A 15,136-nucleotide genomic window follows, 5' to 3' on the forward strand; every position below is an offset into this window, starting at 1 on the left:
AGAAAACATTGACGCATTGGTTGTAGGAATTATAAAAAGTCAAAGAATGTAGTTATGCCTTGCCGTGGACATAACCGGAATGACGTTGAAAAAAAAAACGAGAAAAAATAGAAATTTAATAAATTCGATTTAATCATTTGCCAATCGCATGTTTGTTTAAAGTTGTATGCAATCTAGGTAGGTTCTTGAATTTCACATCTGTGTTTGGGAAGAGCGGTTTCAGTAAAAATATAATGCATTTTATTACAAATGTTCACGATAGTCGGCAGACTTGGCACAATGGTTAAGCTGTCCACTTCGTAAGCGAAGTATCATGGGTTCGATTCCAACTGCTTCGACCTTTCATCGGATGGGGAAGTAAAACGTCGGTCCCGGCCTTGGTTGTTGTTAGGCCGTTAAGTCATTCTAAGTGTAGGAGTCGTCTCCACGCTAAAAGTACAAACTACAACACACCAAACCAAGCCTACCCAGGTGGAATCGCTGGCGGCGGTTGGACTCGCAATCCAAAGGTCGTCAGTTTGAACCCTAGAGTGGAAGGTTCCTTGGAGTAAAAATAGGTTTGGATGGGTGCTCTCCCCATTCAAGCCTTCGGACTCCTAGGTTCAGAAACTTGCAATAGAGACCACAAAAGACCTGGGGGTCGTTAAAGTGGATGGTTTGTTTTGTACGATAGTAGAGCTTGTACCTGCGTCAAACGCGTTCCGATCTGTAATCTCTTTGGCCAGTTGTCGCACTTACATCAATTTTCAGAGTGTGTCAAGCTAGCACGACGAGTTTGAAACTTCTTTCATATGAAGAGCGACAACAATGCATGGATTTTTTTTTTTTTTTTTTTTTATTGAATATCTCAGGGCTGACATCGAATTTAAAGAATCTGTAAAGGTCAAAAAGTGAGGTACTGTGAGCTGCACAAAATGGATTTCTAAACTCAATTTCGCCCGAAATGTACTACAGCGAGGATTTTTCAAAACTAGAGGTGGGCAAAAAAAGAGCGAACCGCTCAAAGAGCCGGTTCACTGAAAAGAGCGAACGAACCGTGGCTCACAAAAAAAGAACCGCGGTTCTTTTTTAAACTCCGCTCTTTAGAAAGAACTGTTTCAATATGGCATATTTTTTGTTATAAATATAATTTATTGAATTTCCAAAAAATGTAGTATTAAATTTGTTTTTGGGAATTGAAATTGCAATTTCAAAAATTGCAATGCTTATTAAAATTAATCTCAAAGGTAAACGATTTTCTAAACAAAATTAAATAAACTTTTCAGTGTGCAAATGATTGTTCATTAAAGTAAAAAACTTTCAAATTTTAATGAAAATAGAAGTCTTATCCACTTTAAACAATTAAAAAGCATATTGGGATCGATCAAAAACATTTTGATTTTTGGTGAAATTCCTTTGCAAAAGTTTTTTTTCGGTTTAAGGCCGATGCAAGTAGTAAAAAAAAGGGAGGGGAAAAAAATAAAAAAATATAAAAATTTAAATAACAAGCCATAGTCTTCACATTTAAATGAAAAAAGGGTTTTAAAATGCATTTTACACTAGTTCAGTTGTTTTGCAATCATTAGTTTTCAAAAAAATCTAAGATCTGACAAAAACAAAAATTGTATCGAAAAAAAAGGTTTTGCATCGAAAATTTTCAAAAAAATCTTTAGATTTTTTAATAAACCCAAACATGCTAAAAATGATTTTAAACGCAGAAGAATGTATTTTAATTTGATTTCAGCTGGTTGCACTTGAATTTTCATTGAAATTTTGAAGTTTATTGTAAAAATATTTTTTTTTTGCCCCCTGATTTTACGGCCAATTTTGAAGGGGGGAGGGGGGGGGGGGGCGGTGACAAAAACTTTTAAAAATATTTGTACCAGCCTAAAAAAAGTTCATCAATACTTCGATATTTTAAAAACTGATGATTGCAAAACAACTGGGGATGTGTAAAATGCATTTTCAAACTCTTTTTTCATTAAAATGTCTTACTTTTTTTTTTGACTTTGGCCAGAGTTGAGGGACATAAACTTCAAATATATTTGGTATGGCCAAATTTATAAAAGTCCTATGTGAAATAACTTATAAAATCACAAGATTCTTGAAAACCCCCTATTGATTCAAATTTTGAAAAAAGAGCGAAAGAGCCGTTCAAAAGAGCGGTTCTTTTTAAAGAGCGAACGAAAATGAGCGGCTCCTAAAAAAGAGCGGTTTTGCCCACCTCTACTCAAAACCATTCAAAACTCTTGCAAAAGTCATTTACTTTACCCGCCGTAAAAATCACATTGAAACAATACTTTATGATGATGATTACAGTCCAGACTCGATTATCCGAAGGCCTCCGAAAAATTTCACTTCGGATAATCGAATCACGTTTTTTGTTGTCTTATTTTTGATCATCGGGCTTAGTGCATCTCCAGCAAATTTGCTCTGAGTTCTTCGGGATTTCACTTTGCTACCCGTTCTTCTGCTGGTTTGCTACCGTGGCAAATGGAATGATGCACGGAAAATTTAATCATGCACGGAAAAAAAAACATTTTTTTAATTTTTTTTTATGTAAACAAAATTAAATAGAAAAAACTGAAAAATTTAAAAAAAAATTAAAAAGAATTTAAAAAAAAAAAAAATTAAATGAATAAAAAAAAAACAACAAACTTCAAAAACAAAAATCAAAAAAATAAAAAAAAATCAAAATGTAAAAAAATAAAAATTAAAAAAAATAAAAGAGTAAAAAATAGAAAAAAAGTACAATAAATAAAAAAATTCAAAAGAAAAATTAAAAAATCTAAAATTAATTTTTATTTTTTTAAAAAAAGCTTTTAAATTTTTGAATTTTTCATAATTTTTGAAGTTTTGAACTTTTAAATTTTTGAATTTTTGTACTTGTTTACTGTGACTGTTAAACAAACAACTGCATAGCAATGCTCATCAGACCAGCAAGTATTCTAAAGGAACCGCAGACAAACCAACAAACTCGCACTTTTTCGTGTTTGACAGTTTGCCAAACTCGCAAACAAACAAAGCAGACAAACTGTCAAAAAGTGCGAGATTGTTTGCGGTAGTATAATGGTTCCTTAAGTTGATTGTAGATGACGACCGTAAAGCAGCTATTACACTTCCGAAAACGAACAAACAAACTCGCACTTTTTGACAGTTTGCCGGGAGTTGTTTGTACAAATGTCAGCCTGCATAAATTTTGACTTGTTTGCGGCAGTGTAATGGCTCCTTAAGTTACGTACTTTCCTAAGTAACTTATCTATTTTACTTTACTTTACTTAGATCACTAACGTCAGTGCTTAGATGTTCTAAGCTAAGTGATTGTAGATAGGCAAAAAATGTGCATTCACAGTCAGATATTCTTTGCTTCTCAAGCCTTTCTGCTAAACTAACAATCGATAGGGCGACTTGTACAGAGGTGTAGTAAACTTTGAACAAAAAACTAGACGCGCCAGAAATACTCGCGTCTGCATGTGAAGCTAAACTTGACAACTTGTCGACGAAGCGTCAAAATCAATCGCCCATGATTTTTTGTAGTTTTTTCGATGCGTTTTACTCGATGAAATAATCGGATTAGGGGAACAGCATCTAACTCGATCGTGTCTCTAATGTTTCCATATCAGAAATTTGACCTTCAGTTATAACTCATAAAAGCGTTTTCAAATAACATCGAGTGCTCAATAGGAAGTGAGAAAGCAAGTTTCTATCAACAATTTTACAAAATAAGTTGTTTAAATAGTAAAAATCAGCAAATAGGATGGAGTTAGCAGCGAGTGCTTAACCTGCCAACTACCCCTACGAAGATAAATGTAATGTCAGTTTCAAAAGTAAATTTTATGCCCTTGTTTAATAAGAAAGCCAAAACGATTTTTTTTCTAACATCTGAACGGTAGATCCGATCAAAGTCAAATCTGTTCCTGAAGCTCGGTTATGGTCTGGACTATGATATAGAGAATAAATTTATGATGAAACGGCCATGGAAAAATTTTGAAAACCTTAAAGAAAATTAATACAACAGCTGTAATTTTTGAACCCAGCTGTCATCAGAATCAGGCTTGCTCAAATGATCATCTGCATCCTTATTTTTTTTTTCACAGCGCCTCCCAGCCCAGCCCAACCATGGCGGCTCAGCAGTTTTCGCTGCGTTGGAACAACTACACCAACTACATTACCGGGGCGTTCGACTCACTGCGCTACGAGGAAGACCTGGTGGACGTGACGCTATGCTGCGAGGGTCGCAAGATTCGCGCCCACAAGATTCTGCTGTCGGCTTGCAGCGCTTACTTCAAGGAGATATTCAAGGAGAACCCGTGCCAACATCCGGTGATAATATTTAAAAATGTTAAATATTCCGACCTGATGTCGATCGTGGAGTTTATGTACCAGGGCGAGGTCAGCGTCGTCCAGGAATCGCTGCCGTCGTTCCTGCACACGGCGGAACTGCTATCGATCCGTGGGTTAACGGATAACAGTGGCGACACGCGCCAGCAGCAGCCCCAGCAGGCAACGTCCTCGTTGGCCCAGCAAATCATCCAAACGCAGAACCAGAGTCTGCTGGACAAGGCCACAATCACGACGGCGGAGTCGGTTTATCTCACGCTGCCATCGAACTCGACGATCGTGCACCAGCCGGCCAAGCTGCTGCAGGCCCAGATCGCGACGGCACCGCAAATTCTGAACAAGACCATCATCAAAACGGCCCCCACTGAAATGCCCACCCTGACGACCGCCTCCGGAGCCACCATTACGGTGCCAATCTCACAGCCCCAGCAACAGCAGCAGACCATCGCCAAGATCCAGGTTCAAGCCCCACAACAGACTGCCACCATCCAGCAGCAGCAACAGCAGACCCAAGTGGTTCAGACCCAGCAACACGTCCAACAACAGCAGCAGCAGCAGCAGCAACAACAACAGCAGACCCAGCAAGCCACAACCCTGCAGGAAGTGGTCGAAAGTGTCGTCTCGCAACCGAAGAAGAAAAAGATCAAGGTCCAGCAAATCATCCACACCTCGACGCCGAACCAGAGCGTGGTGGGCACGAGTGGCGCCGGAACTACGACCACCGTCGTAACCACCCAGGTTGCCCAGTCCGGACAGACGAGCGCAGCCGACACGGAAATCTTCGAAACTCCCACGGAAACGTACCACATCAGCACCTCGAAGGCCGACGAAGAGCAGCGGGCGGCACAGGAAGCGCAGGAACAAGGTGCGATATGAGTTACCAGACCACTGTCGGGAGAGTTAATTTTCGCTAACTTTGGCTTTCGTTTTCACAGTGGAATCGTACGCAGAAGCGGCCCAGGCAACGGGCGGCTCGATGAAGATGGAAATCCCGGAGTACATCGACTGCAGCGAGGCAATGACCACGTCGAACGCCAACAACACCACCTACATTCAAGGTTTGAACGGGGTTAAAACTGCTAGAGTTAAAGCAGCTTGAAACGATTTTTTTTTTTCAATGTTTACAGAGGAAAGCTACGAGCTGGTCGCGGAAAACATGGACGACAAGGACGTGGACGAGGAGGACATGAACCAGGACGGCATCGAGATGGAATCGTCGGACATGGATATGAGTGAGTGGCGTGGCGGCTGACCAACTTGAAGGTCAGGGGGGCAATTTACTAATGACATTTTTTTTGGTTGCAGATCGCATTTTCCAAGGAGCATCGGACGAAGCGAAGGCCAGTTTGTTACAAGGTAAGTCCCCACCATTTCAGGTGTCTCCCGTAAAAGAGAAGGAACAATTCCAAATAGTTCTGAATCAGCCATGCCAGATATATACATAAATCTGTATTTCACAGATTTTTGGATCCCAATGTGATTTTTGGGATCCAAAAATCATACATTTTTTTTTAAAACGATTATATTTAAAATGTTTCAACAATGTATTGTTAAATTTTGCTTTAATATGTTTAAAAAGCTTAAATCTGCCATTAAACTTTTTAAAAATGTCTTCTATTGCTTCGAATTCGACATGATACAGATAAAATACAGATTTATTTTTAAGTAAATACAGATCTTCCACAAAATAATCTGGCAACGTTGGTTCTGGTACAGACATAACCGAGATGGCGTGGGACTACGTTTTTTTTAAATGTCCAAATCTGTAAGTAAATCTTTCCCAGTTCCTGAGGGGAACACCCTTGAAGAGTATCGGGGCCGGCATTTACAAAGCGGATTTAGTGGCAGTTTCATTCTCAACTTAATGTTAACATGTTAGGGTTAATGTTAACATTCCATAGGTCGCCTCCCTAAGGTGTCGTGATAAGGTCCAGTTTGTGACGATGCACTACCTTCCCTTTACTAAGCAATCGATTCCAGAAGGGAAAAGATCACCAGTTGTGTTGGTCCGAGCCGGGATTTGAACCCCGATCTACCGCTTACGAGGCGGAAGCGTTACCACTGGGCTACGTGGCTCGGTCCAAATCTGGGATGGGATAAACAAAGAGAAAAAAACCTATTGTCAAACTAAACCACTTTCAACATGGCCGCTTCTGTCAACCTAAACCAGCCCTTTCTTATGAGGAGAAAATGAGAAGTATTGTAATTTGAGTTGAAAAAAATAAAACAATTTCAAATCAATTTCACAAATAGTTGTAGATTGCATTAATAGACTGATTAAAATATTTTCAATTGAAAGGCATTTATTTGTATCGTACACCGAATGTTGACTTATCAGCCTTTTATTTTTTTAAAACATTACATTTCATGAACTGACGATTCTTTTGCCCATTTTATCTTGCATTTTATTGTTATTTTTTGCGCGTTACATAAAAATGTCATCTAGATTGAACAATATTAAACCCGTGCTTCCCGTGAAATTAAAATGTGGCGTGACCGAACAACATCGTAGAACTGGATTTAAAAAGCAAACAAAAAAAATTATAGTTTTTTGGAATCGGGATGATGTCAGTTTTCCATTAAGATTATTATTTCATGAACATTTTCACAAAAATATGTATTATTCCTGTATTTTGAAAATGCATTTTTTTTATGTAAAGAATCCAAAAATTTATTGATATGCAATATGGGTATCGAATGATCAGGTTTTTTCCTAAATTTCGGATGTAATAACAACATTTTTAGAAAATACTCCAAATTTTCACTAAACCACGTTTTTTCGAAAAAAATACAAAAAAAAAAATTTTACAATATGGGTATCAAACGATCGGGATTTTTTCATACATTTCGAATGTAATAACAATATTCTTTGAAAATACTCCAAATTTTCACAAAACTACGTATTTCCGAAAAAATACTCCAAATTTCCGTTTTTACAATGTGGGTATCAAACGATCGGGATTTTTTCAAACATTTCGAATGTAATAACAACATTTTTTGAAAATACTGAAAATTTTCACAACAACATTTTTTGAAAATACTGAAAATGTTCACAAAACTACGATTTTTTGAAAAAATACTCAAATTTCCGTTTTTACAATGTGGGTATCAAACGATCGAGATTTTTTCATACATTTCGAATGTAATAACAAATTTTTTTTGAAAATACTAAAAAAAATCACAAAACTTCTCAAAATTTCAGTTTTACAATATGGTTATCAAATAATCGGGACACCTCTTGTAAAAAACGGAAATTTTGAGTATTTTTTCAAAAATACGTAGTTTTGTGAATATTTTGTGTATTTTCATTTTTTTTAAATAACTTTTGAAATGTATGAAAAAATCCCGATCGTTTGATACCTACATTTTAAACACGGAAATTTTGAGTATATTTTTTTCGAAAATACGTAGTATTGTGAAAATTTTGAGTATTTTCAAAAAATATTGTTATTACATTCGAAATGTTTGAAAAAATCCCGATCGTTTGATACCCATATTGTAAAAATTTAAATTTTGAGTATTTTTTTCAAAAAAACGTAGTTTTGTAAAATTTTTGAGTATTTTCTAAAAATGTTATTATTACATCAAAAATGTATGAAAATAACTGATCATTTGATACCCATATTGCAATAATAATATATTTTTGGTTTCTTTAGAGAAAAAATGCATTTTCGAAATACAGGAAAATACATATTTTTGTGAAAACTTTCATGAAATAATAATTTTAATGGATAGCTGACATCATCCCGATTCCAAAACACTATAATTTTTTGATGTTTGCATGATTTTTCGTACGATTAAAGCCAATGTCTCCCATATAGCCAAAATCCCATAAGCTCTGTGCCTCGGTTATGCACGCCTCGGTTTTGCATCCCCCATATGCGGTGCTAAACCGAGGCACGACTGTATTGCATTTTTCAAATCCAAATGAAAATTTAAAATCATTCATATAAAAAACACATTAAAAGTTGAAGAAGTGAACATTTTTTGACTCGTCGTGATCGTATCTTATCATTTACCTCGAGTCATCTTTGATTTGCCAACCATTTCCAGTGGTTTGTATCCGGCAGCTCCTTCCCAGTCACGAAATATTCTAGCAGAGCTGGTTCTGTCAGAATCCTGCTAGAACGGTAGAACATTTCTGCTAGAATGCTGTAAGAATATCCAGCTCTGTGAGAAATCTGCCAGAATCCTGCTAGAACGTCGTGACTGTGTTATGAACGGATCCACAGTAAAATGATGGAACATAAACTTAGGATTCTCCACCCACGTCTAACCGCAAATTTTAACAGCCAAATTCAAAAAAATCTGCGAGGAAAAACTAAACAACATTTCAACCAAAGAAAAAGTCATCCGCGTGCTTGAGCACTGAGTTGAAAAACATCATCAAGAAAATTTGAATTGTCAAGCTATCTGAATCACAGATTGCTTGATATTTGTCTTCGAACACGAATTTTCTTGCAAAAAAACAGAAGAAGAATACAAACGTAAACACTCAAAAAGAAAACTCTATCCAGCCGTCCCGTCCCAGGTCCAAATATCTTCGGCACCCAATCCTACTGAGTTGTCATTTATTCGATTCAATGCATCGAGCAACGATCTTGTAGTCTATGTATGTTTGACGAATAAATAAATTAGCTTTACTCATAACTGCAAATCAACATGAATTACAAACGGGTGTAGCTCAAAATTATGATTTTTCGAACGAATCTGCACAAAAATCAGTATCCTGAGCAGGGATTGCGACAAACTGAATTTGACATTCTGCTTTCGTTCGTTCACACGCGAAAAAATGAACGCAACGCAAAGTCACTCACACGGTCATTTGACTCTTACCAGAAATTCATTTGCGCATACACCCTTACCAAAAATCATTACTTTTTGAGTTCCAAATCCCACTTTTCATACGATTTTTTGAGTTCAGGTACTACAACCATAAAAATGGTTATATGGGTTGAACTGAAAAAATCGTATGAAAAGTGGGATTTGGAACTCAAAAGTCATGATTTTTGGTAAGGGTGTAGCACGTTCGTGCGACATTCAAATGATTGTTTTACCGCACGACCAAGAAAGATGGGCGGCTGCTCTTGAATGCCGACATCGGTTTCGTTCGTTTCATCTTCGTGTGCGTTCACTGACGGTCGCATCGGAATGACGATCATGACCAATGTATGATGATTAAATAAGGTAAGGCGGGTTTTCCAGCTGTCGAAATAATTAGTTTGGGAGCGTTCTTTTATCACGTAACGCAGTTGGGGGGGGGGTCGGAGGTCGGAGGTCGGAATTTATGATTTTTTGTCAATAAGTCGGGAATTCTAAGCATACCTGTTTGATTTTTTTTAACTCTTGAATATTTTTGTAATATTTTGTACAATTTTTAATTTGAATGGAAAAGCTGTTTGAGACATTCAAAATCTTAATGAACATTGGATGCCTTTGACACAGATTTTCAAAAATATATATATATTTAAAATAACAAAATTAAAAAGGGAACTTGGCAAAAACATGTTTTCAAACTTTGTTTATTTTTTTTTACTTTTTATTTTTAAGTCTGGAAAAATTCGGGAATTTGAAAATGGGATTTGAGTGGTCACCATGTTTCACGCCCAATCCAGATTTTTAAGCGAAGATGGCGTTCGAATTGTGAACGCCCGAAATGTCAAAGTCATGCACTGCCGTTCTACGCATAATTGTCCCATGTCAGTTTTGGACGATTTTGACTTTATGACATTTTTAAGTTTAGTTTGAAGTGTACTTTAAGAAAAACACATAAAATCTGGTACTTTGTTCGGAAACTCATTAAAAACAACACCAAGTCTGTTTGTCCCATCGTTAAACTTCTACGCATAATTGTCCCACCAAGTATTTTCTTACACGGAATCTTAGTTTTACTAAGCATTATGTCTTGTTTACATGTTGTATAGCAAGATAATCACAAATAAGGGTGATAAACTGCTAACTGAGGCGATTAGGGACACATAGGGCGAATAGGAACCCACGGGACAATTATGCGTAGAAACACAGAAATCGGTCGAAAAATTTCAATCGCGTTTTTCTCAGTTGCACTTTTTTGAACATGGGACAATTATGCGTAGAACGGCAGTGCAGTGGTATCAACATTACGAAAAATGTGGCATGACAGCCACATTTTTTTCTAATGTTGGTGCTACTGAGCGATTCTGACATTTCGGACGTTCACAATTCGAACGCCATCTTCGCTTAAAAACTTCGATACATTTTTTTTATTTGTATGGAAATTTGCGTTACGTAAAAAAAGCACGAAAAGCTTATTTTTGTAAATGGTCAAAATTTCTGAAAATCTCCATATAAAATCCTGGTTTCGTGGTAATTATTTTGACAGCTCGAAAAATCCGCCTTACCTTATCTTATCTTACAACTTGGGATTATGCCAAGAGCTTTGTGTGAGCCAGGATTTAAAAAAGGATCGATTACTGACAGAAATTAATGCTCAAAAACCGATTCAAATGTTTGCACATTGGGGTTATTTTTGGCAATTTTTTTCTTAGAATTTTCAGCGTTCTAAATAACTTTTGAGCAAAAAGTCTAAGTTTAAACTTACATGTTTACACAATGAAAGTTTTTAATAATTATTTGTTTTCTAAATCTTTTTTCTCGCGTTAACGTTTACAAGAAAACAAATCTAACCGCGAGCCACTTGAATGCTTACTCAAAAAAATTCATGACGTAATGACGAAGCTACCGAATCGTTGTTGTGTGAGATTCTTATGTAAAATTTTATGACATATATCTTTGTCGAAGACCGCAAAACGATCCGAGTTAACCCTGACGAGTTATTTGCCTAAGAAATCAAATTAGGGTGTATCCCTGAGGTCGATTTTTTTTATTGTCGCCCTAGTGTTCATTCATTCATTTTTTAAACATTTATGTGAGTCATAAAAGATTCATTGTTAGTTAGGCAAGGATTTTCACCAAATAAACCGTCAAATAGCTTTGACTACGATCCGAAACAATGTGGTTGATTTGAATTTATGAAATTGAACAGAGGAGGTCTCTAAACTTGATTAAATTTTGCTGACGGCGCGAGGTTCGATCGACGTTGACGTCGATGTTTTAGTGTAGCGAGTTTATTTCTGACTTCTCATCAAGAAAGGACCCACTGAGAATTTTGGCTCGAGACTCGACTCGATTCAGGCAAAATTCTCAGTGGGGATAGTCCCGATCCATCCAGTCCAGTCCACTTACACTTGCTCGGGTAATTCGAATTTCGCTACTTCGAATGTCCACTAATTCGAGTACTCGCTATTTCCGACCGTTTTCGAATTAAGAACCACTCAAACGACATAACCAGTTGTAAAACGGGTTCAATTAGCGAATCTACTTTGAATTTGATTTATATTTTGTAGAATAACAAGAATTTACTATTTATTGTAATTCAGGGTTACGTAATCCAGCATTGCATCCGCCAGTGTAGTTTTGTAATTTAGCATTACTTATTTGTAATTGAGAATTACTCATTTGTAATCTATGATTACATAGTCTTGAATAAGCTGCTTTTTCACAGATAAATTCACTCAAAATAATTCCAACATGACTTTTTTTATATTTCCAATATTTATGAATGTTATTAGTTATTAACGAAAGTGTAATGCACATGCATATTCAACTTTTCAAGCGCCTCAAAACAGTAGTGTTGTATAATCAAACAGTGAATGTGACAATTATGTCTGCAGTGCGCAGAAGAGAGAAAAATATATACTAAAAACGTGTCCGATCCGGGAACTGGCTTAGGTACGTAAAAACGCTGGATTATTTTTGTTTTTTTTTTATCTTTTGATTTGACATCCATCTTCTGAAGACTTTTGTTTCTGTTAAGTTTCTCAGCATGAGTTCCTAACCCATTACCCGGATCATTCACCTGTTTTTTTTTCTATTTTTATTTGGTTATTTTTGCTATTGTTAAATTTTTTTGGGTTCAAAAGTGCAGATCCTGCAGCGGAAACGAGTTTAAAGCTAGAAAAGAGAGATAAATTTAGATTAAACCTTTGTGTGTGATATTTTGTGTTGTGTTTGTCAACTTTTCATTTCTTCTTAAAATTACTCCAATAAAAGAGAAGCTCTTTGCGCTAACTTTTGATCTCTCTCTCTGCCCCCTCTCTCCTTCCAGACGCTGAGCTCCGTTTCCGCTGCAGTATCTGCTGGAAGGGCTTCAAGCATCCGATGTCGCTAACGCTGCACAAGGATCTGCACTCGGGCAAGACCAAGTGTCCGGTCTGTCTGCGGTCGTTCTCGCGCTCCTACGACATGCGCATCCACCTGAGCAAGATCCACAAAATTACGCTCAAGCTGGACGCGAAGCTCAACATTAAGAACATCAGCGGGCTAAAGTAAGAGGGTTTCGTGTTCGTGCTCGTGTCTGTTTTGTGTCTTTCTCTCTCTCTCTGTTTTGTGAATTTTTTCTACCTTTTATAAAATTTATAGAAAATTTAGGCAAATAAATTGTGTACATCGGACAAAAAATAGTTACAGTATTTATGAATGTTAACTTTGTATTCAACGTTTTGGAATGCCCGTTGAACATTGCTTGAAAAAAAAATCTAAATTTTACACAGAAAGAATTTGAAGATTGTTTTTTTCTATTTTTATTTTCCAATAACATTCATTTAACGATGTCTAGTCTTTGTAACTAACTTCCAAATTTCCGTCAATGCCAAGCTTGCTAACCAAAATTTATCGAGAGCCATTACATTATCGTTACCTTCATCGTTACATTACGATAGTCCAACATAGAGAACTAATGAAACAAAAACAAACAACCCTATCTCAAACTTTAAGAATCAGGGCATTCTCCGCGAACACAGTAAATGCCCCGACCCCTCTTAGATTTGCGTAAAACTTGTCCTAACGGGTAATTTTGGTCCGAGGTTCATTTTTCGATATCTTGACGGAGGGGCGGTACGACCCCTTTCATTTTTGAACATTCGAAGAGATGATTTGGAAAATTGGTGTGAAGGGGACTTTTAAGAAAATTGGATGCCCAATTTGAAGGAGTACTCAAAATTCCGAAGAGACGTATTTTTCATCAAACCTAAAAAAATACAAACACAGTTTTACAACCTCTGCCTTTTCTCGATACTCAACAGGGTCAGAAGAGAGTTTTTTCATTTAAAACAAAAACAAATCGTTTGAAATTTAGTGGTTTTTGTAATTTTTGCATTGTTTTTTTAGGGAGTTTTTTTTGTGAAAAGTAAAATTTTTACAAAACTTTGTTTTTTTTTAAGTTGAGTACTTAAAAAATTAATATATTTTAATAATTTGCAATATTTTTTCACTGTAATAAAGTTTTTGATGTAAAATTCTAAAATATTCACACCTACCGATTTTTGCCTTCCTCACCTCAATGAGGAAAGGCTTTAAAATCACTCGAAAAATGAACTTCTTTTATCGACCTCGTAGACCCACCTTCACGTATACCTATCGACTCAGAATCAAATTCTGAAAAAAAATGTCTGTGCGTGTGTCTGGATGTGAGTCCGTGCACCGAAAAATGTGCACACGATTATCTCCGGACTGGCTGAACCGATTTTGGGTCTCATTCGATCCGTCTTGGGGTCCCACAAGACCCTAGTTAATATTATGAACTTTAGAAAAGTACTTCAAAAGTTTTGCTAAAAAAACAATTTTAGCTAAACTTCGGAAGATTGTAAAAGGTGGTTTATGTAAGAAAACTCATTATTAGAAAGGTATTTGAAAGACCTTTCCAACGCGTTAAAAAGATTGAAGATCTGACAACCCCATCAAAAGTTATGAGCACTTAAGTGTTATTTATAGTATTTTTGAAGCCGGATCTCAAATATTTTGATGAAAAAGTTGTCCGGATCTATCATGCGACCCATCGTTGGATAGGTAATCAAGACCTTTCCAAAGAGCCCAAAAGATTGAAGATCTGACAACCCTATCAAAAGTTATGAGTTCTTTAATGTTTTTGATACATTTTTTTAAGGCCGGATCTCAGATAATTTGATAAAAAAAATAAGTGTTATTTATACACTTTTTTGAGGATGTGTAGTGTCTTTACTTTATGAATGTGAGGAAGGCACCAATCACCTAAAGGTGGATTAAGTAACGTTTTTAGGGAGTTTTTTTTTGTAAAAAGTAAAATTTTCACAAAACTTTGTTTTTTTAAGTTGAATACTTAAAAAACAAAATATTTTTATAATTTGCAAAATTTTTTCACTGTAGTAGAGTTTTTGATGTAAAATTCTGAAATTTTCACACCTACCGATTTTTTTTTCTAAAATGTTCAAATGTTCATATTAAGCCAAATGGGTATCAAACGAAGTGAATTCATTAAAAAAAAATAAAATTTTGACAAAGATACGGTATTTTAAAAATATGCTATAATTAAATATTAAAAAATAGTGTTTTCGATAAAATACGGTAATTTGTGTAAAATGTACTTTATGAAAAAAAAACTCTAGAAAAGTGAAAATACATACAAAACTTCGCTTCATTTGATACCCTTAGTGCAAACTATAAAAAGTTGAGTACCTAAGAAAAAAAATATGGTGTTTAAAAAAAACATTGAAGATTTATCATGTTATTATGGTTAAATTATGTCTTTTTTTGGAAATATTTTAAAAATGATTTACCGTCGATTAGATTATCGCCGATAGAACTTTTCTGTTCTAAATGGAAAAATGCCCTTCCTGGGTTATTATTGCAGATTCAAAAAGTACATAAAATTTCCCATAAAATGACATGTTTTAATTTATTTTTTACAGTTAAGTAACGAAAATGGCGATTCCATTTTTTTTTCGTAATAACAAGGGTCATT

The 15,136-nt window shown here is 35.8% G+C and overlaps 1 protein-coding gene across 7 annotated transcripts in view; it reads left to right on the forward strand.

Moving 5' to 3' along the window:
* Positions 1-15,136, forward strand: part of LOC6046963 (transcription factor GAGA) — a 32,855-nt gene that overhangs the window by 780 nt on the left and 16,939 nt on the right. For 4 of the 7 annotated variants that reach the window (XR_005276879.1, XM_038249921.1, XM_038249924.1 and 1 more), the window contains exons 2-5: positions 4,077-5,185; positions 5,256-5,378; positions 5,448-5,552; positions 5,626-5,676. Coding sequence is in view for 5 of the 7 variants with exons in the window: in XM_038249921.1 (XP_038105849.1) it covers positions 4,099-5,185; positions 5,256-5,378; positions 5,448-5,552; positions 5,626-5,676 (1,366 nt within the window). In the remaining 2 variants the exon portion in view is untranslated. Of the gene's footprint in view, positions 1-4,076; positions 5,186-5,255; positions 5,379-5,447; positions 5,553-5,625; positions 5,677-12,466; positions 12,918-15,136 lie in introns of those variants that run through there. The other 3 variants (XR_005276875.1, XM_038249934.1, XM_038249945.1) reach the window with 2 other exon arrangements.

Source organism: Culex quinquefasciatus, chromosome 1 (genome assembly GCF_015732765.1).
Source record: "Culex quinquefasciatus strain JHB chromosome 1, VPISU_Cqui_1.0_pri_paternal, whole genome shotgun sequence".
NCBI lineage: Eukaryota > Metazoa > Arthropoda > Insecta > Diptera > Culicidae > Culex > Culex quinquefasciatus.